General features: G+C 44.9%; 1 protein-coding gene and 1 pseudogene across 2 annotated transcripts in view; both read right to left on the bottom strand.

Moving 5' to 3' along the window:
* The window catches only part of ALOX5 (arachidonate 5-lipoxygenase), a 51,360-nt gene extending 33,816 nt beyond the window's left edge, over window positions 1-17,544 (bottom strand). Inside the window, exons 1-3 of one of the 2 annotated variants that reach the window (XM_036919373.2) lie at window positions 17,322-17,544; window positions 10,092-10,290; window positions 6,409-6,490 (exon numbers count right to left, since the gene is read on the bottom strand). In XM_036919373.2, coding sequence (XP_036775268.1) covers window positions 6,409-6,490; window positions 10,092-10,290; window positions 17,322-17,471 — 431 coding nt within the window. In that variant the 5' untranslated portion in view covers window positions 17,472-17,544. The remainder of the gene's footprint in view (window positions 1-6,408; window positions 6,491-10,091; window positions 10,291-17,321) is intronic. The other variant, XM_036919372.2, reaches the window with a different exon arrangement.
* Window positions 17,545-17,960: 416 nt separating this feature from the next.
* Window positions 17,961-25,280, bottom strand: part of LOC118929369 (chromodomain Y-like protein) — a 58,860-nt pseudogene continuing 51,540 nt past the window's right edge.

The raw sequence follows: 25,280 nt of genomic DNA, 5'->3' as shown, positions 1-25,280 counted from the left end.
GATGAATTAAGGGTCTAAGTTAAAAAGAAAATTGTAAAAGTATCAGACAAAAATGTAGGAGTATTTATGAAGCATTGGAGTAGGGATGGCCTTCATAAGCAAAGCAGGAAACACAGAAGTTACAAAGGAAAAACACTACATATAGTTAGGAAAATAAAATCCGTGACAAAAGGAACAGAAGACAATGCTATACATACAATAAAGGGATACTACCTTCATATATAAAGAGTTCCTTTAGATTAATATAAAACAGGAAAAACATGCAGACAGGCAGTTCAAAGCAGAAGCAACCCAGACAGGCTTAACGCCCCAGCAGTCAGGTGATGCAGACTAAAACAGCAGTGGGGTCTCACTTAGGGATTTTTAGATTGTCAGAAATTTAAAAGATCAACACCAGGTGTTGGCAAAGGTCTGGATAGAGGTACGCTTTCATATACGATAGGTGGGATTGAAAATTACTATAAAATTGTGGGAAAGGATTTTGTCAGTGCTCCTTAAAATGAAAACTGCTGATTTGACCCAGCCATGTGAGTTCCAGAAATTCATCTGACAGTTATCAAAGTACCAGTACATCAAGATACTTGTACAAGGTTGTGTCTTGCAACACTATTTGTAATACCAAAAACAAACAAACATACAAGTTGGAAATAGCTCAACAACCATCAGTATGGGAAATGGGTGAATAAGTTTTGGTACGTTCACATAAAGCAAGAAATATGTGGCAATTTAAGAATGAGGAAATCAACGAGATGCTGTTTCACAGACATTATATTGATAAAAATGGAAATGTCTCAAGGTGAGAAGTGTGTCAATGATGTAGGGAAGCGGTAACCTTGAGATGCAGCTGCTAGGGTAGAAACTGGCAAACCCGTTTGGGAAACAACTGGCAATATCTGGCAATAACTGGAAAACTTAAAATGTGGCCTGCAACCCTGTATGTCTACTTTCAGGAATATTCCCTAGAGTAACCCTTCCACGAGAGCACTGGGAGATGTATGAGGAAGCTCACTGCAGTGTGGCTTCTTAATAGCCAAACATGAAAGACGGTGCACACATCCATCAGCAGGAGAGTGGGGAGAGCATGGTGGTTTATTCATGCAATGGTAGCTATACAGATGCTAAAATGAATGGATGACATCTATCTGTGTCAACCGGTTGCTCTTCAAGACAGATGGATGAACGACAAAAAGCAAGTCACAGAATGATTAGACTAAATACCACCACACGATATACTGTTCTGTGTGTGTGGGTGCCATGTGTGCGCCAGTCACAGGGGAAGAACAAGGCTGGTGGGTTATGACCTGTGTTGGCTTCTCTGTGTCTCTGCCTGTTCTGAGCAATGAGGCCAGCAGGACCTGCAGCTTTCTGACACACTGGAGGCTATTCTTAGTTGTTAATTTACTTCCAAACTCTAATCTGGAAGCCTGAGAGTTCATGTGAAAGAGGAACCTCAAGATTATGCAGACAGTGCAAAGTTCAGCGTTTTCTGAACGGAAGGAGAGGACGGAGTCTGAAAAAGGCAATTGAGTGGAAGGGGGAAGCAAAAATGACAATTAGATCAAAGAGCAATCTATCTCACCAGAAAACCCTGCTGCCCCACATCCTTTGAAGCTGCCAAGAACCCCATCCCTTTGAAACAAATACACCATTGAATCCAACTCTTTCTGGTAAAGAGGTGTTTTCCCAAAGTGTGTTCCATAGAGCACTCATTCCACAGGACAGTAAGAGTCAAATGTCAAATTATCTTGGGAAACACTGGGTTAAAATACATTAACCATGGTTCACTACCATAGAACTTCTCAGAATCCTCAATGCTTATATGCATTGTGGACCTAAAGGAGGGGGATGTGATAAACAGTTTCCCAAACTTTTTTTAACCATGGGACCATTTTCTGGGGAGAAAGTTTTGGGATCAGTGCTCCAGAGCACATTTTTAAATACTGGGTTATTTAAAAGGCTAATTTATCAGCCATTAACATCTTAGTCTAAATTAGTTTGATAGGTACTTATTAGTATGAAACTGTTTAGACTTGCTTTCCACTTCCCAAAAGGACACAAACTAGCCTGATTCTCTGGAAGTTAACATCACCACAACCTAGGACTCCTTCCTTCCCCAAGGCCAGAAGCATATGGAATGCCCACTGTAGGGGCTTTTCCATGGGTGCTTGAAGTGGGGAGGAAAGCTGAGGAAGGAGCATAGAAACAACTCTTTAAAATGGGAATGGGTGGTGCAAAGCTCTTGGGCAATGTCTTCTGTATTGTACCTAGTACAAAAGTCTCAAAACACATCATATGGTGCCTGAGCTGAGAGGCTTACACATAAATATTCTAAAACAAATCACAAATTCATAAATCCTTACCCACAGTATAAGCAGATTATTGTCCCCCAGCTGATATAAAGATGTTAAGTTTTTATTTTAGAATGTTTATTATGAAATAGAATATACAAATATATGTATGTATGCATATGTATATATGCACACACACATGCAGAAAATGCACAAAGCATCTGTATAACCAACATCTAGATTGAGAGAACATTGCCAGTACCTTCAACCTTCATCCAACTTCTCCCAATCATCTTCCTCACTTTTATGATAATCATTTCCTTGCTAGTTTATTGTTCCATCACTATATGTTTCCCTAAATAATAATCTCTAAATAATAAAATAATTCCAAACTTTATGGATTGGCCAGACATGTTGTGTCTGGTTTCTGTTCTTCAATACTGTAATTGTGAGGTTTGTCCACGCTGCTCTGTGTGGCAGCAGTTCACTGATTTTTCTTGCAGGGTAGAATCATCACAATCTACTTATCTTTTCTACTGCTGAGGGACATTGGGTGGTTTCCATTTTTGCGCTGTCATAAAAAATGCTGTTGTGAACATCTTTGTACATGTATCCAGGTGCACATGCATACAGATTTGGATCCAGGAATAGAACTTTAGGGTCATAGATTATAATGTAGCTTCAATTTTATGAGATGTTGCAAAATAGTTTTCTACAGAGGTTGTATAATTTACACTCTTGCCAGCATCTGTGAGCCTCCCCACCTCCACACTTGGGTCTTGGCAAATGTTTCAGCTTTGCCCATCTGGGTATGTGTGTGTGTGTTAGTAGTAGTACGAGTAGTGGTGGTAGTAGCAGTGACAGTAGTAGTAATTCACTGTGATCGCACTTTTGATTCTCCAATTATGACTGAGACAGAGAAACTTTTTGTACACTTGCTGCTCATATTTTGTGCAGCGGTGCAATGCCCAGTTTTCTACTGAATGGATGATATTCTTACAGATTTGTAGGTGTCTTTGCATGTTACAAATAATAATTCTTGCCCATCACTCTGCATACTGCCTTCTAACTCTCTTCGTGGTGTCTTTTAGTGAACAAAAAAGGAGGGTGTCAAGTCTTATGTACAGTAAAATCCAGAAGAAGTAAGATGAATTATAGGTATTTTTCTGCTTCTACATTATTCCCCTTATTTTGCTTTATTGAATTAAAAAAACTGACATATTACATATTATTTTTAAGAATAGAGGAATTGTGGAAAACAACAGAGGAATATGTGGAAAGGTTTAACAGTCATGTCTGCCACAGACTCCCCCACAGCCCAGATACCACGATGGCTGTTGACCAGGATTTCCTCCACTCCTTTCCCTGTGAAGGAGTTAAAGGAGGTAACGGGGAAGTCTTGATACAGAAAACACACGGGTGTTGGACTCAGGTATCTGAAGAATAAAAGCCCTGTTTACTCAGAACTCCACATGACCTATCAAACACGTTATAGGCTGGATACAGCCCATTGACCATCATTTTCTAGATGACCACTCTACATCATGTATTATTTTTAAAAACAGCTACATTGAGATATAATTTACATATGATAAAATTCACCTCTTAAAAGTATTAAATTAAAAAGATTTTCATGTATTTACAGAGGTGAGCAACCATACCATAATCTAATTTGGGAATGTTTTCACTCCAAAAAGAAACCCTGCAACCATTAATGGCTGCTTAGAAATGACCCTATTCCCAGTTTCCAGCCCTAGGCAACCACGAATTGACTAATCTGTGTTCATAGACTTGCTTATTCTGAGCATTTCATATAAACAGAAGCACACAAAATGTGGTCTTTGTAAATGACTTTTTCATTTAGCATAATGCTTTTGAAGTTCAACCATGGGTTAGCATGTATCCATAGTTCATTCCTTACTACCAAATAAGTCCATTGTATGGCTATACCACATTTTGTTGATCCATTCATCTGTTAATTGAATTTCGGTTGTTTCCATTTTTGGCTACTATGAATAATGTTGCTGTGAATACTTGTGTAAAAGTTTTTCTTTGTGTAGACATATTTTCATCACTCTTGTGTAGATACCTAACAGTAGAACTGCTCGTAGGTGATTCTGTTTAAGATTTTGCACAACACCCAAACTGTTTCCCAAAGTGGCTGCAACACTACTGGTGTTAAGCATCTTTTCATGTGCTTACTGGCTATTCATATATTTTCTCTGGAGAAGTGCTTATTCATTCTTTTTATGACTGAAATATATTCCATTCAATAGATATACCACATTTTATTTATACATTCATCATTTAATGGGCATTTGGGTTCTATTCACCTTTTGCTTATTACAGATAATTCTGTACATTCATGCACAGCTTTATGTGTGGACATATGTTTTCATTTCTCTTGTGTATATGCCTAGGTGTGGAATTGCTAGATCATATGGTAACTCTCTATTTAATAGTATGAGGAACTACCAGACTGTTTTCCAAAGCAGCGGCACAATTTTACATTCCCTCCAGCAGTGTATGAGGGTTCCAATTTCACTACATCCTTGTCAACACTTGTTATTTTCTGAATTTTTGATTCTAGCCATCTTAGTGAGTGTGAAGTGGTATCTCATGTGGTGTTGATTTGCATTTCCCTGATAAATAATGTCAAGAATCTTTTCATGTGCTTATTGACCATTTCTGAATCTTGCTTGGAAAAATGTTTATTTAGGACCTTGTCCATTTTTAAATTAGATTATTTGTCTTTATTGAGTTGTAAGAGTTCTTTACATATTCTGTATACAAGTCTTTTATCAGATACACAGTTTGCAAATATTTTATCCCATTCTGTGGGTTATCTTTTCACTTTCTTGATCGTAATCTCTGAAGTACAAAAGTTTTTAAGTTTTATGTTGAATAGAAGTGGAAAAAGCTGGTATCCTTTTTTGTTCCTGGGTCTTTGGAGGAAAGCATGTAGTCTTTCACCATTAAGTATGATATTAGCTGTGAGTTTTTCATAGGTGCCTTTTATCAGGTTGATGAAGTTCCCTTCAACTCCAATTTTTGGAGAGTTTTTTAATCATGAAAGGATTTTGGCTTTTGTCAAATGCTTTCTTGTGTGTCTATTGAGATGATTATGTATTTTTTGTTCATTATTGATATGATATACTACATTAATTGACATTTGGATGTTAAGCCAACCTTGCATACTTGCGATAAATTGCACCTAGTCATATTGTATAATGCCTTTTACATGCTGCTGGATTCAGCTTGCTAGTATTTTGTTGAAAATGTCTGCATCTATAGTCATAAGATATGTGTTTAGCTTTCTTTTCTTATGACATTTTTTCTGGTTTTGGTATAACACTGGTCTCCTACAATGAGTTTGGATGTGCTCCCTCCTCCTTTATTTTTTTGAAGAGATTATGCAAGATTGGTACTAATTCTTTAAATGTTTAGTTGAATTCACCAGTGAAGCCATCTGGACCTTGGATTTTCTTTGTGGACATTTAAAATTATTAATTCAATCTTTTTTCTTATAATTGATCTACTCAGATTATTTCTTCTAGAGTCAGTTTTGGTAGTTTCTGTCTTTCTAGGAATTTTTCCGTTTCACCTGGGTTATCTAATTGGTTGGTATATAGGTATTCATAGCATATTACTTTTTACTCATTTAAATTTCTGTGAAGTTGATATTGATGCTCTATTTCTAATTTTAATAATTTGAAGCTTCACGTTCTATTTTGTTGGCTAAAGATTTGTTAGTCTTGTTGTAGATTATTACTTTTATAATTGAATTATTATTGGAAAACATAAAAAGTGAGGGGTAATCCCTACAACAGGAAGTGAGAGAACATTAAGGTAAATCCAAGCTTTTGATGTCCTTTTCCTCCTAAATGCTAATACAATTGGTCCCAATACAATTTTTCCTTAACTGCCTTCACAGTCTCTGCCTGGAGTTGTGGTCTGGTGGGGCTTGGGGGTTGAGGAGTTCCACAGGGAGCTGGTGGCTTGGGCATCACTTAGCAGCAGGAATGGACCATATGCTGTGAGTAGGGTTGAGTTCATAGCATGCTACCAGGATAGAAGAAACTGTGGCCCTATGGCCATCTGTTCTGATGTCATAACTCACCGATACTGTTTTTGCCGTGTTTCCAGTTCTTTACGTCTGTGCTGCTTGAGAATGTGAATTTGGTCATCACAGGCCAACTTTGCTGTGAGGAAAGAACAAGTGTGAGAAGAATCTAGGAAGAATGGCAACCACGTCCAAAATTCAGGTTTTCCTCAGTCACCCTGCCCATGTCCACTGCTTTACATCATCTCATTCAAGTCTTTGAATATTCCCCATTTTATATCGAGGAAACTGGTGTTTTGGTGGGTTGAGCAGCTTTGCCCTTGAACTTTGCCCAAGGTCATATACCTAATTAGTAGATTTTCAAAACAAGACTCAGGTCCCATGCTTTTAGCCCCTCCTTTTAAAAGACAAGTCCTCCTCTACCTGGGGGCCCTGCACCTTGGGGCCTTGAGAATTGCATCCAGATACATGCGCCAGACTTGTTTCTCATTGGCTTTATGGGGGCAGGCCAATACTCTACCTCCCTTCAGCAGGCACAGTGCATGCCCATCTCTGGCCTGCCTGTGGATTTCCACCTGCGGGCTCAGCCCTTGCACTCGGCTCCCGAGGACATTGCTTTTGCAAAGAATCCTGGGGACCTGGTGCAGATCTGCCTTTCCACTCTAGAGGAAAGGCATTTGTGGTCCTTGGTGGATTTCTTTAAACCACTGCAGAGTAGTTCACATCCTTTCCCACTGCAGTTCCCATGCAGAGCAGAAATGGTAGCTGACAGTGGGCTTTCATGTTCCTCAAGAGCAGCGGGGACTCAGTTTTCATGTTTCTAAATCCCACTGCTTCCTGGAAAAATGTGTGACCTAAGATCCAACATGACAGATGCTGACACTGGCCAGGTCCCTGTGGTGCCTACACAGAGGACCAAGAATGAAGCTTAATTCAAAAACAGCATGCAGTGTCTTTAAGTGTGGGCTTTAGAAGAGACACACATGGGTTTGGGTTTGGGTTTGGACTCCGGCTGTGTCACTTAAAGTTGTGTGACCTTGAGCAAGTTGTCTTAGCTTCCTCACATGTAAAAAGGAGAAATGATCCCTATTTTTAGGGTCAGAGTGGGAATTTAGTGAGAGAATGCAGTAAAGCATTCCATGCAGTGCTTGGCGCCCAGGAAGTGCCCAAGAAACAGGAACAATGGTTATCACTATTGTCCTTATAATCATAATAGACATATCTTCCTCCTCCCGCTAAGCGCAGACTTCAAAGGCATCTCATCTCTCATTTTAGGGGTGAGGCAGGTGGCTAAGGGCAGGGCTGTGCGTCTCAAGAGCCTTTAAAGCAGGAATGGTCAGATGATGATTACCCTTTATACTATTATTTAAGGTAAAGCCAGTGAACAGTCAATGGAGCCCAAAGTAGCAGGATTCCAGAGAGTCTCCTGAAAAAGGGGGCCTGGAATAGAGCTTCTCCAGCTCTATGTGGTGAAGGGCCTGGTTTCTAACATAGACTGATATTTTTGTAAATATGATAAAAACTAACTATGAGATAAATGAAATTAAAAACAAACCAAAGATGTTCAAAACACAAGCCCTGCTTCTATAATCAGATGCAACATGGACAGCATTATTCTGGCAAGTTGCTATAAAAGTTTGTAAACATCTGCACTCAATCTCTGTACCTGCCTCACTGCAGACCAGCATCCGACAGTTCTCAGCCTCCAGTGGGAGCTCTTGGGACCACAGCACCTTCTGGCAGGGGCAGCTGGTGTTGGAACTGGCTTGGAACTGGGGTCCAAAGAGGAAGATCGATGGGACACCTCTTTGTTCTCCCATGGGGATATAAAGCCACCCAGCAGGGCCTGAGGCCACTGAAGGCAAATGGAGTAGTTACAACAACTGTCTCTGGCCATGGGAGGCTCTCCTCATCTCTCATCTCTCATCTCTCATCTCTCATCTGGCCTATTCTCAGGCTGGGTTATTTACTGGATACCTGGCTCTGACGACTTGAACCTCTTTAGCCTCAGTGGTTTGAATAGGTCAGAACATTAGGAACTGCAATGTGCTAAGTTTCAAAAGACATAGAGCTCTGCTTCTCCTGATCCTGAGGGTGTTGTAACCTTCTAGCCTAGTGAGCTTCCAGAAACATGGCAGGTGACAAAGCCCAGAATGGCTGCTGCAGAGCTCTGGGGGGGCAGATCCCCACAGACTGATACGAGGGCCTTAATAAGCTTCCCCTTCACACAGATGCCTGGATCCCTGGGACCACAGTGACAGCCCTCCAACTTCCATGTTCACCCCGGTGCGGTGGTGAAATATTAGATTTCAGAGGTTCCCACAGGGTGAGTGACTGAATCACTTGTGGGCTGGGCTCCTCATTTCCAGGTTGTCCAAGTGAGTAGGACTGGCAGTGCTAATGGCCCTGCACACTGGTGTGCCCCCTTGCACACTAGCCTACACCTTTCCAAATACCCTAATTTGAGTGTGCCATGTGTTTCTTGCTCAAAAGAGATTCAGGGTCTGTTGGGAGAACTACATGATGGAGACCTTGGGTGGGAGGGGCAGGCGGGAGATTTGGAGCTCATGGTTTTCCAGGACCCTGTTTACCACCTTTCACTTTGTAGCCGCCATAGACAGAGTGAATTTTGTGATCTTCTTCCTGCTCCTGAGGTTAGGGGACAAAAATCCTCCCAGCTCCCATCATTCAGTTTGGAAATATCCTTGGAATTTGGTTTCTTAAGTTAAATTCTGTGTCAGAAACACTGGGATGTGGCCTGATAGTTTAAGAACACAAGGTAGGGAAGAACCTTTTTCCTCCTTCATCTTGGTTTCTTAGCTACAAATGTGGGGAAATAATCATTCTCATTTGCCAACCCCACAGAACTTCTGTGAAGAAAGAATGACCTAGTGATAGGGTGTGTCACTGGCAGCAGCTGTGTCCCCTCCCCATGTTCTGGCAGGTGCCCAGCATTCGATGGCTGGTCATTCCAGGTTGGACTGAGCAAACTGAAGGGCCAGGACCTGCAGTAAGGTGGAGTTTTGCCAAGGTGTGGATTTGACTGGTACACACTAAGAGGCTGATGTGCAAGGGGGAGCCATTCAGAGGGAGACCTCTGCCATCTGCTTCCATCTGCTCCTCTATTCCAGTCCAGCTGCGCTTCTCGGACAAAGAACGGCTTCCCAAGGAAGTGCCAAATTAGGGGCTGTACCTTTCAGGGTCTTACTTACTTACTTATTTATGAGGGCAGATTTTAGGATCTTTTCTCTTTTAGCAAAGTGGTACTTCAGGTTTAACAACAGGTGATGTGAACACCAGATCTGCCCATGGCCCCTCAGAGCTGGCACCTGAGAATGTTGGTCCCTTCCCAGCCTGCCAGGTGCCTTGGAGCCCAAGCCCTAGTGTGACCTCAGAGAGAGGAGACTGAGAGTGCTGACCTGGAGAACTACCCATCAAGGGGTACATCCCAAGGGTATTTGCTTCTATGGCCCCTACTTACCCTGACAAAAAGAGGTCATAATCTACCACCTCAAGGACTGTAACACAAAGGGAGGACACAGCTGGTCATGTAGCCAGGGGCCCCTCACCCCACTGTCTGGGCCTGGGCTTGCTAGTGCCCTGAGGAAGGCCACCCCCTGCAGGTGCATTCAGCCCAGAGCAGCACTGTTACCAGTCCCAGGAATACCGCTCCAAGGAGGGAGGGCCTGCAAGCGCTTTCCGGGGAAGCTCAGGGAGCAGAAAGGGCCTGAGCCACTTACCTCGTCCATCTCTCAGGACAATCTCGCCCTCGCCGGCGATCCAGCGGTAGCAGGGGAACTCGATGTAGTCCCCAAAGGGAGTTTTCAGTGTGATATACTTCAGATACCAGTCGTCATGGAGCCAGTATTTCCGCTTCTCAATTTTGACCAGCTGGATATCTCCCAGTTCTTCATCCACTGTCACATCATAAGAATCAACCTGAGAAGAACAGAAGGCCAGTAAGATCATCTGGGAGCTCCTGAGCCTGGTGTCACACCTTGGTTCACTCAGCCAAGATGTCTGTTCAGGGTCTGTGCCGAGCCCCGGGTGACAGGCGCAGACCAGTCCCGGACTCTGCCCTTGGGGAGATGGAATTCGAATTCTAGTTGTGAGGGCCCGTGCTGCTCAGAGGAGGCCATTCTGCTGTATGCACATGGCTCAGGCTGCACGAAGCAGAGACCCCAGGCAGACAGCCCCTCTTCCAGGCTGTGCTTCAGCTGCCCCCACTCACAATGAGGGCAGCCAGGCTGCTGGCCCTTCTAACCCCCCAGGGCCTGCAGGGACAAACTGGCCCTCCCATTCGGGCGCTGCCCTTCACAACTTGCTTTAGGAGGAGGGGGAGTCGCGATCCACGTCACAGATGAGGAAAGTGGGCTCAACAGGTCCCACTTCAGCTATTAGTGGATAGAGCTGTAATTCTCTATGGCACAGCCCCTTCATCTCTTATTCTCTGTGGGGCAACTAACTGAGGGAACGTGGGGAGGCTCAGATGCAAGTGAGGCTGCTGATTGCAGTCGTCCTGGGGCATTTGCTGTTTACTGAGCCACAGCGACGCAAGAAAATGACCTGAGCAGCTTCCGTTACATCTGTGGCACACTGCAGGGTGGAGGCTGGCTTTGCTGCTAGAAGGTGCTACATCAGGCTGTGTGCCCACCCCTGGGCCCCTAGGACTGAGCTGCTCAGCAACCCATGCTCCCAGCCTCCTGACTCCAGGAGACTGGTGGGCACGGTGTCAGCACAGGGCAACCCCTTCATGGCTTTTGGATGAGCTTTGTGTCCGTAGCTCTTGATGGCAGACAGGAGAGGAAGATGAGGGGCTCAAGCATTGCATCGAGCAAGTCAAAGACCAGCAGGTTTGGGAAGCTTGGCTTCAACACCCTCTGGAGGCACTTTCTAAACCAGGTTTCATCAATCCATAAACCTTTTCAGTGGTGGCAGAACCTAGAGTTCTCCCCGTGATAGTGAAGTAAATGGAGGGGAGGGGTGTTCATCCTACACATGCACCCCTACTTCATCCCTCTGAGCTACCAGAGGAAACCTTGGGAGGACTTCATAGGAGGAATGGGAAGTTGGTTATTTTCAGCAAACCTCTTGGCTCTGAACACAGCTGGCAGCGTGCACATTGTGGCTGCCACGGATGCCAGACATGGGGGTCAGAAAGCAGAAGCGTCCTCCTGGTGGCCTGTGGTCGGGGCCTGGACCCTCAGAAAGTTTCCGAGGGCTGATGAGCCAGGTCTGTGTGCTGGAGAGATGCTTCTCGGCCCTGACAGGTGTACAAGCACATCTGTCCTGCCTGGACACCCCATCCGGCAGAGTGGAAGATCCCTCCTGCCCCACAGCATGTTGTGGGAGAGCGAAAGGCCACAGGCGAGGGCCTGAGAGCCCTCAGGCAGGTGGCCCATCTATATTGCAGAGTGCTGACCCCTAGGGTGAAGCCAGGAGGCCCTGGGGCACAGAGCTGGGAGAGGAGCCCCAGTGAGGGACTGGGTGATCTGGGGAAATGGGAGGAGGCGAGGACACAGCTCTTGTGGGGTGGCTTCTGGGGGTGGGGAGATGGGAGACCCTGAACGGAGGTGTCAGTGGGCCACCAGGAGGATTCTGATGGGACAAGAGGCCCAACGTCCACCTGGAGAAGCAGAGTGGGGTCCAGGTGCTGAGGACAGGAGGTCTTCAGGACCCACCCCTCCTCTCAGCTGCACCTGCCAGGGGATCTCTGGAGACCTTGGCCCTCTCATGGGGCCAGAGATTCCCAGTGAGGACCGTGGGGAGGGCAGTGAGGGGCACAGGGTGAGGTAAGTCCCAAGTCAAGGCAGCTGAGCCAGCCTCAGGGGACCTTAACTTCACATCCTAGCTCCAGCGTGACTGATCACGGGCCTCTGCAAATCCCATCACACCCTGAGGCTGTTTCTTCATCCATCAAATGGAGATAAAGCCTGGCTTGTAGGGCCATTGAGAAATGCAAATGACAAGAAGCCCTAGTGGGCTCCTTTCTCTAAGGGCACAGGCTACCAGCTGCCAAGCATCAGGACCACCTGATCCTCATTCCCAGACTCCTGGGGGTCACAGAGCAGCAGGCTCCACACTGCCTGTGAACAGCTGTGAACTAGCATGGCCCCTGCACTGTGGTCCATTCCTGACTACATGGGCCAAATTGAACCTCCAGAAGTAGATGTGGGAGGAAGAAATTGAGCCCAGGAGTACCAGCTTCTTGGCTCAAAATCTGGAAGGAATGCCATGAGGGTGGAGAAGGGGCCGTGTGGTCAGAATAGGGAGGGTGGGGAGCAGGCGGATGTGGGCATTTTCCTTGCTGGCTGTGCATGCCAAGCAAAGGGAAGTCAGCGTGTGGTGAGGCTGGGCCTGGGCCTGGGATGGTGACAACTGCTCCAGGGGAAATGGCTTCCCTGTGGCTCTAACGAGCTGTAGGGGGCAGAAGGTGCCCAGGTGTTGATGCTAAGAAGGCTGGGGCAAAGGGGTGAAGACCCCTAGTCTATAGTAACAGGTGCCATGGGAATCTAAGGTGGACACCCACGGGAGAGAGAAGCCTAGCACCCAGCAATAAAACCGGAAGGGAAGTGGTTCTCCAGGACCGGGTGACTCTCAGTGGGAGGGCTGAGGTGGTGGCTGACAAGGAAGAGAAGCAGTGGCTCAAGGGAGGGGACAGAGGTCATTAGCACAGTGGCTGTACACAGGAGAATGGGACCCTCCGGTTCCCCCTTCCCCACTCAGCTCTGTAGGTACGTGGCAGAGGGCCCTGCAGTTTCACCCAGGGTGAGCAGACTGGACAGACTCACTGTGGGACTCACTGTGCCATATGGGGGGCTTCGGGCAGGGAGAGGGAAGGCCTGCCAGTGTGGCTGGCTCTGGCTTCAGGCCTGGTTCTACAAGAGATGAACCAGGGCGTGAGCAATTCAGTCCCACCCAACTCAGGAAGTCTTAGTGACAAAGTCTGATGACTGTGGCTCTGGCACACAAAAAGCCACTATTGGAGAGTCACAGAGGATATGGAAAGGCCTCCAGGCAGGTCTCAGGGTCCTGTGCAAGTACACCCTCCTTTCTCTTCTCTGTGGGCCAGTATGCTGGGCAGATGTTGTGTTCACCATTTATTTGCTGTGACACACTGAATTCTCATGTCTGTTCTGCACAGTGGACACTATCAACAGTGGATGGCTCAGAACAGGACCTAAGTAAATACAGTACATTGCATGGCTGAGCAGATGATTATCCCATTTTACAGATGGAAACTGAGGCTCAGAGAGGTCAGGCAACTACCAGGCTAATGAGTAATTGGTGGCCACATCATGGGAAAAACCCTGGACTGGGAGCCAGATGACCTGGTTTTGAAACCTGGCTCAACCCCTTGATATGGAATAGGAAGGGGCAATGTAGGGTGGAAGCGTCATAAGAGATGGCATTTGAGGAAGCTTCAGAGGTGAGGTGAGTGGGGAGGAGGAGGGATGGGCAGGGCATTCCAGAAGCAGGAAACAGAGAGAGCAGAGACAGCAAAATTCCCCAGGTGAGGAACACACAGGAGGATGCAGGTAGCTGGAGCATGGAGGTCCCTGGGGCAGAAGTTGGGGGGGCGATGGTCAGATGCAAAGAGGGACATGGAGCAGTTCACCAGCTTCATTTCACAAGAGGATCAGTTTTCTGATCTCATTTATTGTTCTTAACTCTATTGGCTATCTGGTTTTAAGGCTTTGATATTTCAGCAAAGTCAATTTTCACTGATTTTTATATCAGCATTTTAAGAAAGGTTTCATTTTATCTCTGCCTCAAATCCCTACTGTTAGGACACAGGGAGAGATTTCTCAGTTGGAGCAAGACAGAGGAGAGAGTCTTGGGGTGGCCCAGCTTAGGCGAGTGCTGGTGAGGGGCTGGCGGGAGTGCTGGGGAGAGGAGGTGGCTGCGGAGCAGGGAAAGAGGGAGATTATGGGGGGTGATGGGGAAGAGCACAGGGCAGAGAGAGGGAGGAAGGAGACAGTGGTTAAGGAGACCTGGGGGCAGGGGGCAGGGATGTGGGAGCAGAGAAGGGGAAACTGGCGGAGACTGGAAGATAGAATGGGAGGGAGAAACTGGAGCAGAAAAGAGCAATGGGGGCCCTTCGGGGGCTTTGGGAACAGGAAGCAGAGGGGGAAAGAGAAGGAAGAGGAGGTAGAATGTGGGGAAGAGATGGGATATAGAGGGAAGGTGGGGATAGAGATTCAGGTTCATAAGGAAATATTTATTCTTCAGTAATACATTGTCATTTCTGAGGAGAGGCTCTAGAATGCATTCTTCATGAATACAGTAAAACAATAGTCACTGAATATACTTAATAAGTATCTATAGTTACAAGACTTACCAAATATACTCAAAGATAGCATATTGAACATCATTCTACTGCTCCTGGCTTTCCTAAGAGTGCTGTCATGGAATGGAAATGGGCCAAGAGAGATTTCCCAGTGATATTCAGATCTGTTCAATTCATCCCATCCAACTTGAATTAGTTTAAACTGACAAGAGTTAAAGAAAAAAATCAAGTTTGCTAAGATCTGGGATAGTCTCTGTTCTATCAAGAAATACAGTCTGGTATTCACCACCCCCCCACCCCAGCAGACAATGGGGACCCAATGGTGTGGCTGTTTCCAGGACAATCTTACCTGTGGGCAGTGATTCCAATTACCAGTCCTGTCCTAAATCACTATGCAGACTCTGATGAGAGTAACCAGGGGTTTGTAACTCAATTTACTGAGAAAACATCAGTTCTGTCTATTATCTGACTGAATGGTGCATGGAGGAGTTGGGGTACCGGCCTACTAATGACCTTGAAATGACCAAATTGGTTATCAGCAAGTAGTCTTTTCTGTTGGACCCTTGTTACCCATGATAACTGTTGGCACTTTTCAAGTAAAATAGGATAGCCGTATCTTCTCAGCAAGCATTTCCTCTAAGGTTTTTCATTCACCTTTACCCGAAGGTCGAATTGTCCAGGAAGAGACTGGCTGGAGAAGGAGGAAGTAGCTCTGGACTATGCAAGATAAGGTGTGGGGTAACTCTGCATCAACAGGAACTTTCTCAAAAGCTGTTTTGCAAAGATCGTTTGGGAGCCAGCTGATTACCTGCAGTGCAGCAGCCTTTCCAGACTAGCCCTCTGTCACCCCAATGGAAATGTGACATGCAAATGTCTCCTGAAATTTGCTTCTGGGATTCTCAGAGGTGTTTAATCATAGCATCATTTGAATGAATTTTCAGGGTAGGGAAGTAATGAATAGGGCAGTGTTTTCACCCTGCTAGGGCTGCACCACCGTGTCTCCTCCTGGGAGAAGCTACACGCAGGGTGAAGCATACCAATGTGGTGTGTGGAGGAGAGTGGGGCCCACTGTGGCCGCCTATAAAGGGGAACCTCTTCCCTGAGGTGTTGGGGGAAATCTCTGAAACAATGGGAGTTAAGAAAATGCTTCAGAAATGACAGAGGGTGTCATCATCCCAAATGGGTGACTCATTAGCCCTACTGTACCACCATCCTCTGGGCCAGTTCCCTGACTGGGGAAACCACACAGTAGGAAGTTGTTTTCATATACCCAGGACCTAACTCTGCTGAAGGAAGCTCAAGCCAGGTTAACACACTGAACTTGGCTAAGAGCCACGTGGGTACTGAGGCTTCTGGGTAGAAATCAAGCCCACTTTGAGTTTGGGATCTGGAAAAGGAGTGGACTATTAATACTTACTTTAGGCTCTACAGACCAAAAACACTTTCCCAATTTTACCCCAAAACCATATGAAATTGCCAGTTTTGTTTGTCAAAAATTGCCAACTATGAGCAATTTCATGTGGTTCAACCTAATAATCAGGTAAGTGGTGAAAAGTCAGCTTCGTGAAGTCTAAGTCTGTTTGGTCCTGTTCAGGAGCTGGAGGTGGTGGAAGGGCTCAGATACTCACTGGACAACTGCAGCATGTCGGGACTACCAGCACAGTTACTTAATGGGCGCTTCCTATGTGTTTGTCAATGGGCTGGGCTCGTCAGTAAACTCTCGGTGAGGACAGTGACCTGACATGCTCATGGAGAAAGCCACGGGGCTGGAATTCTTGCCTGGCTCAGCATCAGAAGCCTGCTTCTAAATGAGACCACCTCTGCCTCCCCTCACAGGGTACCTGGAACTGCAGACTAGGGCTGCTACAGACATTGGCTTCCTTTGCTCCCTAAAACAACTTCAGGGACTCTAGTAGGAGAGGAGAGGGGAAGCCCTTCTCTATATGCCTCCTCCACTAAGCCCTCACAGGTAGGGCAGAAGTGTTGCCTGGTGTACGCTCTGCTGGGAGCCCATGACAACCTCCAGGTTTGCAAAAGACTTTTCCTTGCTGGGGTTCTCTTGTTCCTGCCCTCTCAATTCCCCTGGGGATCTGTCCTCAGAATGTGAGCTACCCAGGTGTGCAGGTATCTACTAGTGCCACTCTGAGCCACCAGCTGGGCTGGGGCTCACCCAGACTCCTGAACCAGCCTGAAACCAACGCTTCTGTTTTACATTTGGGGAAACTGAGGCCCAGAGAGGAGATAGTGAGCTAGCAGTCGGACCCAGATGGAACTCAGGCCTCTGGAACCCACAGACCTGCACTTTCTCCCCAAGCTCAGGGCTGCTCCGAGGTGCCATCCATGCTTCACTGGAAGACAAGGATCCGCAGGATACGTGAGCACGACCCCAGTTCCCAGCCCACCACCGGCAGAAGCCCTACAAAGCAGGGCGAAAGTACTGCTGCCTACAGTACTCGCCCAGTTACGGGGCCTCTCAGACCCTCGGGCCCCCATCTGTGAATGCAGAGCAAATCTTGCACCTTCTGCTCCCAGAGAAGTGAGGCGACCTGCAGACCTCACCTTGGAAGCCCCCGCGGTCCTGGACGCGCCCCCACCGGTCCCGGCCGCTGAGACCAGCCGGGTCCCTGCTTCCCCGACGCGGCCCCCGCTCTCCCCAGCCCGGTCCTGGCCCCGCCCTCACCGCGCCGCGCTCGAAGTCGTTGTAGAAGGGCTTGTCCAGCAGGTGCTTCTCGCTGCAGCCCGCGGAGCCCACGAGGCTGAGGTAGATGTAGTCGTCGGTGCCAGCGAACCACTGGCTGCCGGTGGCCACGGTGACGGTGTAGGAGGGCATGGCGACGTGCAGCGAGCCGGGAACCTGAGCACTGTGGGTCCGCGCGTCTGCACGTCGCGGGACCCGCGGAGCAGCTTCCTCCCGCCGACCCCGCCCCGCCCCGTCCGGCACCGCCTTCCTGCAGCTGTGAGCGCGGGCCGCCTCGGACACGCTGGGGTTCACTCATTCCTGCGTCTCGCCTCCTCGGCTTGCTGTCTGTTTTAGCAGTCTGGGGACTGGAGCAGCCTCAGCGGCCTTCCGCTCACCCATGCAACCATCCATTCGTTCACTCGCGCGGTCTTTCATTCATGTTTTCACTCTTCTCCCTTCCTTCCCGCCTCAGCTTCCCTCAGGGCCAGGCTCCTGTGAGACGCTAGGGTTGGGCTCCAGGAACCCCTAGAAAATGAGACATAGTCCCTGCTCTCAGCAAGTGCCGAACGTGAGTGGGAGGCTGCGTGACCAGCCCACCACCCAGGCAGTGGTTACTTAGAGTGAGGTGCTCTGGGAGTCTCAGCGGGAAGAGGAACCCACCCGGGAAGTCAGGAAGGCTTCCTGGAGGAGGCCACACCCAAGCTGGATACTGAGAGTGCACTCTGGAACGCAGAGACGTCCACGAGCATTGGCTTCTTCCACAGTCTTGGCGCTCAGGCCGTGAGATTGTCGCTGTATAGTGGGAGGCAGGGCAGCCAGAGAGAGGGAGGCCAGGACAAGAAAACCCAAATCTGGACACCTAGGAGCTGTCTGGGTGAAGTTAGTGAGCCGAGATCCTGAAGAAATTCAGGGCTTGGGGGCTGAGGAATTGTGGGAAAGGAGTTAGGCTTGTTTGGAGATGGCTCATAGGAGTGGACCAATGGCTGGAAGTCCTAAGGAAGATGTGGACCGCACAGCAAGAATGTTCCAGGAGTTAGAGCTGGTGCCTGGGGAACAGGATGCCTGCTGGAGGAATTCGTCATTTTGCCAACTAGTAGTGGACAGAGGTTTGGAAGGGATGTTAGTGGAAGGCTTTGTGCACTAGAGGGAAGCTTCTCACATGACTGAAGCTTTCCACCTGCTGTGGCTCAATCTCAGAAGTCTTCTATTTTCTCCTGAATCTCCATCACACCCTCACCTACTATTACCCCTCCCAACCCCCAGCTTCAGAAAGGGGCCTGACTGTGGTACACATTCAGTAATGAGCTGAACTAAATTAAAAATACTTTCATTCCATTATAAGGGTGCTGGGCATGTCAAGTCACCTGTTTTGTACACTCACTTTTGTGGGTGGGCATAGAGGCAGGCCAAAGGTAGGCTCCCCATTTCTGGGAGCCTGGTCTCCCCTTTGTGGCAAATCCTGGTTCTTCTTCTGCCTGTCAGGACCACCACTGCACACAAAGAGGGCACCTGCCACTCCACCTCTGCAGGTGGAAGATGAGGGCAGATTTCAGTGGGACTGGCTTCATTCATCAAAAGACAGGTACCAAAGGGATTCTCTGGGAATCAAACTGTAGGACATGAAAGACTCTTGACATACTTGAAATGGAGTGGATGAAGGTAGCACAAAACAGGAACCCAACACCTGCCAGCCAGGATACCTGCTCCAGGAAACCCTGGAGGAGGTGTGAAGGATGGCTATGGAATTGCCCTTCAAATCTAAGAATAAAATCACTATTGTTTTTCTAAAAAAGAAAATACAATATTTTTTTGGACAAAAATAGTGAACTATCATTGTAGAAAACAGAAAATATAGAAAAGTATCATACAAAAACATTCATAACACAGAAAGCAATTAGTAAACATTCATTTAACTTTCATAAAAATATAAAATATTTATAAAATATATAAATTAGTATAAATTCATAGACATTTTTACACTGTTAAGAGCTCACATTATGTGCAATTTTGTGTCGAATCTCCCATTCCTTAATATAACATATGTATTTTCTATATAATTCTAAAATATTTTAACAACTGCATAATATTCAATTTATATGGATGTACTACCACTTCCTTAATTAGTCCACTATTGAGTATTTAGGTTGCTTTCCCTCATAAATAATGCTATGGTACATATTTTGTGCTTAAAACATTTTTAAAAGTCTTTCTTAAGATGGACTTTGAAATGGGCCACAGTGTATGAACAATTTGAGACCTTTATAACATGGTATTAAGTTATGTTCCCAAGGACTGTGGTAATTTATATTCATGCAGAACATGAAACGTTTGTTTCATAAAAGCTTTGCCATCATGGAATAGTTTCCAGACTATCTCTATATCTCGCCCTCACTGCCTCTGCTCTGGTGTAGGCTATCAGCATCTCCTGTACGGATTCTAACAACTGCTTCCTAACCCCTCTTCTTCTAGTTTAACTGCCCCCTTCCCCTCCAATTCTCTAGCCAGAGTTATTTCCCTGTAACATAGGTGGGATCATCTCACTGTCTTTTTCAAATCCATCATTGCTTGCTTTTCTTCTCTTTATTCCTCTTTCTGTCCTCCTTCCCTCTCTCCCTGCTCTCTCTCCCTCTCTCCCTCCCTCCCTCCCTTCCTTCCTCCCTTCCTTCCTTCTTTTTCACTTTATTGAGATGTACTTAGCAAACCACACAATTCATTCATTTAAAGTTCACCTTTCCATGGTGCTTAGTACTATTCTGAGACGTGTGAGATCATCACCACCATCAGTTTTAGAACATTTTCATCTAAATGCTCATTTTCAGTAGATGAATGGATAAAGAAGATGTGGTACATATACACAATGGAATACTATTTAGTCATAAGAAAGAAACAAATCCGACCATTTGCAACAACATGGATGGAGCTAGAGGGTATTATGCTCAGTGAAATAAGTCAGGCAGAGAAAGACAAGTACCAAATGATTTCCCTCAGTTGTGGAGTATAACAACTCCACAGTCCTGTTAGCAGTTAATTCCCATTACTGCCTCACCTTTCCAGCAAGGACAAACACTAATCTATTTTTGTTTTTATAGGTTTGCCTATTCTGGACATTTCATATGAATAGAGTCATATAATATATGTCTTTTTTGTGAATGGCTTGTTTCACTGAGCATAATTTTTTCAAGATTTACCCATGTTGCAACACGTATCAGTGCTTTAGTTCTTTTGTTGATGAATAATACTCCATTTAATGGATATATATTATGTTTATCCATTCATCAGATTATGGAAACGAGTGGTTTCCACTTTGGGGCTCTTATGAATAATAATGTTATAAACACTCATGTAGAATTTTTACATAGGCATATGTTTTCATTTCTCTTCTTTGATAACTAAGAGTGGAATTGCTGAATCATATGGTAACTCTATGTTAAGGATTTTGAGGAAATGCTGGATTGTTTTCCAAAGTGGCTATGCCATTTTACATTTCATCAGCAATATATGAAGCTCCATTTCCTCTCCATCCTCACCAACACATTATATTCTCTGTGAAGTGGTACTTCATTGTGGTTCTTGATTTGCATTTTCCCCATGTCAAATGATATTGAGCATCTTTTCACATGCTTATTGGCCATTTGCATATCTTCTTTGGAGAAATGCATATTCAGATCTTTGACCCACTTGAAAAAGTAGCTTATTTATCTTTTTACTGTTGAGTTGTAAGGGTTCATACATCCTGGATAGAAGTCCCTATTCAACTATATTATTTTCAATTATTTTTTTGCTTCGTATGGGGTATCTTTTCATTTTTTGATGGTTATGTTTGAAGCACAAAGTTTTTAATTTTGGGTAAGCCTAATTTGTATATTCTTTTCTTTCACCACTTAGGATTTTAGTACCATATCTAAGAGACTGTTGCCTATACTAAGGTCATAAAAATTTACTGCTATGTTTTCTTCTAAGAATTTTATTTATTTATTAAATTTTAAATTAAGGTATCATTGATATACATTCTTATGAAGGTTTCACAAGAAAAACAATGTGGTTATTATATTCACCCTTATTATCGAGTCTCCACCCATACCCTATTGCAGTCACTGTCCATCAGTGTAGTAAGATGCTCTAGAGACACTACTTATTTCCTCAGTGCTATCTTGCCTTCATTGTGTCCACCTATATTATATGTGCTCATCATAATACCCTTTGATCCCCTTTTTCCTCCCTCCCCACCTCCTTTCCCTTTGGTAACCACTAGTCCCTTCTTGGAGTCTCTAAGTTTGCTGCTCTTTTGTTCCTTCAGTTTTGCTTCATTGTTATACTCCACGAATGAGTGAAATCATTTGGTACTTGTCTTTCTCTGCCTGGCTTATTTCACTGAGCATAATACCCTCCAGCTCCATCCATGTTGCTGCAAATGGTAGGATTTGTTTCCTTCTTATGACTGCTACTACTTAAATTGCGCACACACATTAACATAATAGGAGTATAGTTACATAAACAAAGCATACCTGTAATTACCATCCATCTCCAGTGAAACCAAGAAAACCAGTTAGGCACCTCAGGCATTTGTGAAAACTTATCTATGATATGGTGGATATTGTCCAACTGAACCTGAACAGTCTGAGAGAAATCAGACAAATTAAAACAACCCATTCCTGGGGACTGTTCACATCCCATATGTTCTTTTAACAGTAAATAGTCTGTAGTTGTAAGATTTTGGAGCGCTACAATTTGCACTTCTCCTAATTCTTGGTTGAGTTCAAACAGTATAGATCCAGTCAAATTTGTTGTTTTACTGTATGCACAGGCCAGCTTAGATATCTCCTTCTTCATTCCCATGGCAAGTCCAGGAACTGGTGGGATGAGTGCATCTACAGCTGTAGCAGTGCGTGGATCTTTGTTGGGGTTTTTTGATGATCATCTTCTGGCATGAGTCTTCCAGAGAGTGCTGATGTTGGAAGTTATTTTTCATATCGTATCTTAGTTCATTTTCAGGTTAGCCCAATTAGGCTTTGATCCTCTGTATAAACACAAACAGACCTTTTGCCTACACTTTAATATGCCCTTTATACACTTGTGTAGAACTCATTGGAGGTTACCACAAAGGAACTGCGTTTTTTTTTTTTTGGCATCACTAATCTACACTTACATGACGAATATTATGTTTACTAGGCTCTCCCCTATACCAGGTCCCCCCTATCAACCCCTTTACAGTCACTGTCCATCAGCATAGCAAAATGTTGTAGAATCACTACTTGCCTTCTCTGTGTTGTACAGCCCTCCCTTTTCTCCTACCCCCCCATGCATGCTAATCTTAATACCCCCCTACTTCTCCACCCCTTATCCCTCCCTACCCACCCATCCTCCCCAGTCCCTTTCCCTTTGGTACCTGTTAGTCCATTCTTGAGATCTGTGATTCTGCTGCTGTTTTATTCCTTCAGGTTTTCCTTTGTTCTTATATTCCACAGATACGTGAAATCATTTGGTATATCTCTTTCCCCGCTTGGCTTATTTCACTGAGCATAATACCCTCCAGCTCCATCCATGTTTCTGCAAATGGTAGGATTTGCCCTTTTCTTATGGCTGAGTAGTATTCCATTGTGTATATGTACCACATCTTCTTTATCCATTCATCTATCGATGGACATTTAGGTTGCTTCCAATTCTTGGCTATTGTAAATAGTGCTGCAATAAACATAGGGGTGCGCTGATCTTTCTCATACTTGATTGCTGCATTCTTAGGGTAAATTCCTAGGAGTGCAATTCCTGGGTCAAATGGTAAGTCTGTTTTGAGCATTTTGATGTACCTCCATACTGCTTTCCACAATGGTTGAACTAATTTACATTCCCACCAGCAGTGTAGGAGGGTTCCCCTTTCTCCACAGCCTCGCCAACATTTGTTGTTGTTTGTCTTTTGGATGGCAGCCATGCTTACTGGTGTGAGGTGATACCTCATTGTAGTTTTAATTTGCATTTCTCTGATAATTAGCGATGTGGAGCATCTTTTCATGTGTCTGTTGGCGATCTGAATTTCTGTTTTAGAGAACTGTCTGTTCAGTTCCTCTGCCCATTTTTTAATTGGGTTATTTGTTTTTTGTTTGTTGAGGCGTGTGAGCTCTTTATATATTCTGGACGTCAAGCCTTTATCGGATATGTCATTTTCAAATATGTTCTCCCATACTGTAGGGTTCCTTTTTGTTCTGTTGATGGTGTCTTTTGCTGTACAGAAGCTTTTCAGCTTAATATAGTCCCACTTGTTCATTTTTGCTGTTGCTTTCCTTGCCCGGGGAGATATGATCAAGAAGAGGTCACTCATGATTATGTCTAAGAGGTTTCTGCCTATGTTTTCTTCCAAGAGTTTAATGGTTTCATGACTTACATTCAGGTCTTTGATCCATTTTGAGTTTACTTTTGTATATGGGGTTAGACAATGGTCCAGTTTCATTCTCCTACATGTAGCTGTCCAGTTTTGCCAGCATCATCTGTTGAAGAGACTGTCATATCGCCATTGTATGTCCATGGTTACTTTATCAAATATTAATTGACCATATATGTCTGGGTTAATGTCTGGATTCTCTATCTGTTCCACTGGTCTGTGGCTCCGCTATTGTGCCAGTACCAAATTGTCTTTATTACTATGGCTTTATAGTAGAGCTTGAAGTTGGGCAGAGAGAACCCCCCTACTTTATTCTTCTTTCTCATTATTGCTTTGGCTATTCGGGGTCTTTGGTGTTTCCATATGAATTTTTGAATTATTTGTTCCAGTTCATTGAAGAATGTTGCTGGTAGTTTCGTAGGGATTGCATCAAATCTGTATATTGCTTTGGGCAGGATGGCCATTTTGAGTATATTAATTCTTCCTACCCACGAGCATGGGATGAGTTTCCATCTGTTAGTGTCCCCTTTAATTTCTCTTAAGAGTGACTTGTAGTTTTCAGAGTATAAGTCTTTCACTTCTTTGGTTAGGTTTATTCCTAAGTATTTTATTTTTTTTTGATGCAATTGTGAATGGAGTTGTTTTCCTGATTTCTCCTTCTGTTGTTTCATTGTTAGTGTATAGGAAAGCCACAGATTTCAGTGTGTTGATTTTGTATCGTGCAACTTTGCTGTATTCTGATATCAGTTCTAGTAGTTTTGGGGTGGAGTCTTTAGGGTTTTTTATGTACAGTATCATGTCATCTGCAAATAGTGACAGTTTAGCTTCTTCTTTACCAATATGGATTCCTTGTATTTTTTTGTTTTGTCTGATTGCCGTGGCTAGGACCTCCAGTACTATGTTAAATAACAGTGGGGAGAGTGGGCATCCCTGTCTAGTTCCTGATCTCAGAAGAAAAGCTTTCAGCTTCTCGCTGTTCAATGTAATGTTGGCTGTGGGTTTATCATAGATGACCTTTATTATGCTGAGGTACTTGCCCTCTATTCCCATTTTGCTGAGAGTTTTTATCATGAATGGATGTTCAACTTTGTCAAATGCTTTTTCAGCATCTATGGAGATGATCATGTGGTTTTTGTCTTTCTTTTTGTTGATGTGGTGGATGATGTTGATGGACTTTCGAATGTTGTACCATCCTTGCATCCCTGGGATGAATCCCACTTGGTCATGGTGTACGATCCTTTTCATGTATTTTTGAATTCGGTTTGCTAATATTTTGTTGAGTAGTTTTGCATCTACGTTCATCAGGGATATTGGTCTGTAGTTTTCTTTTTTGGTGGGGTCTTTGCCTGGTTTTGGTATTAGGGTGATGTTAGCTTCGTAGAATGAGTTTGGGAGTATCCCCTCCTCCTCTATTTTTTGGAAAACTTTAAGGAGAATGGGTATTATGTCTTCCCTGTATGTCTGATAAAATTCCGAGGTAAATCCATCTGGCCCGGGGGCTTTGTTCTTTGGTAGTTTTTTGATTACCGCTTCAATTCGTTGCTGGTAATTGGTCTGTTTAGATTTTCTGTGTCTTTCTGGGTCAG

The sequence above is a fragment of the Manis pentadactyla genome, chromosome 8 (assembly GCF_030020395.1).
Source record: "Manis pentadactyla isolate mManPen7 chromosome 8, mManPen7.hap1, whole genome shotgun sequence".
Taxonomy (NCBI): Eukaryota; Metazoa; Chordata; class Mammalia; order Pholidota; family Manidae; genus Manis; species Manis pentadactyla.
Note: the sequence above shows the minus strand (reverse complement) of the source record. Positions and strands in the feature narration are given on the sequence as shown.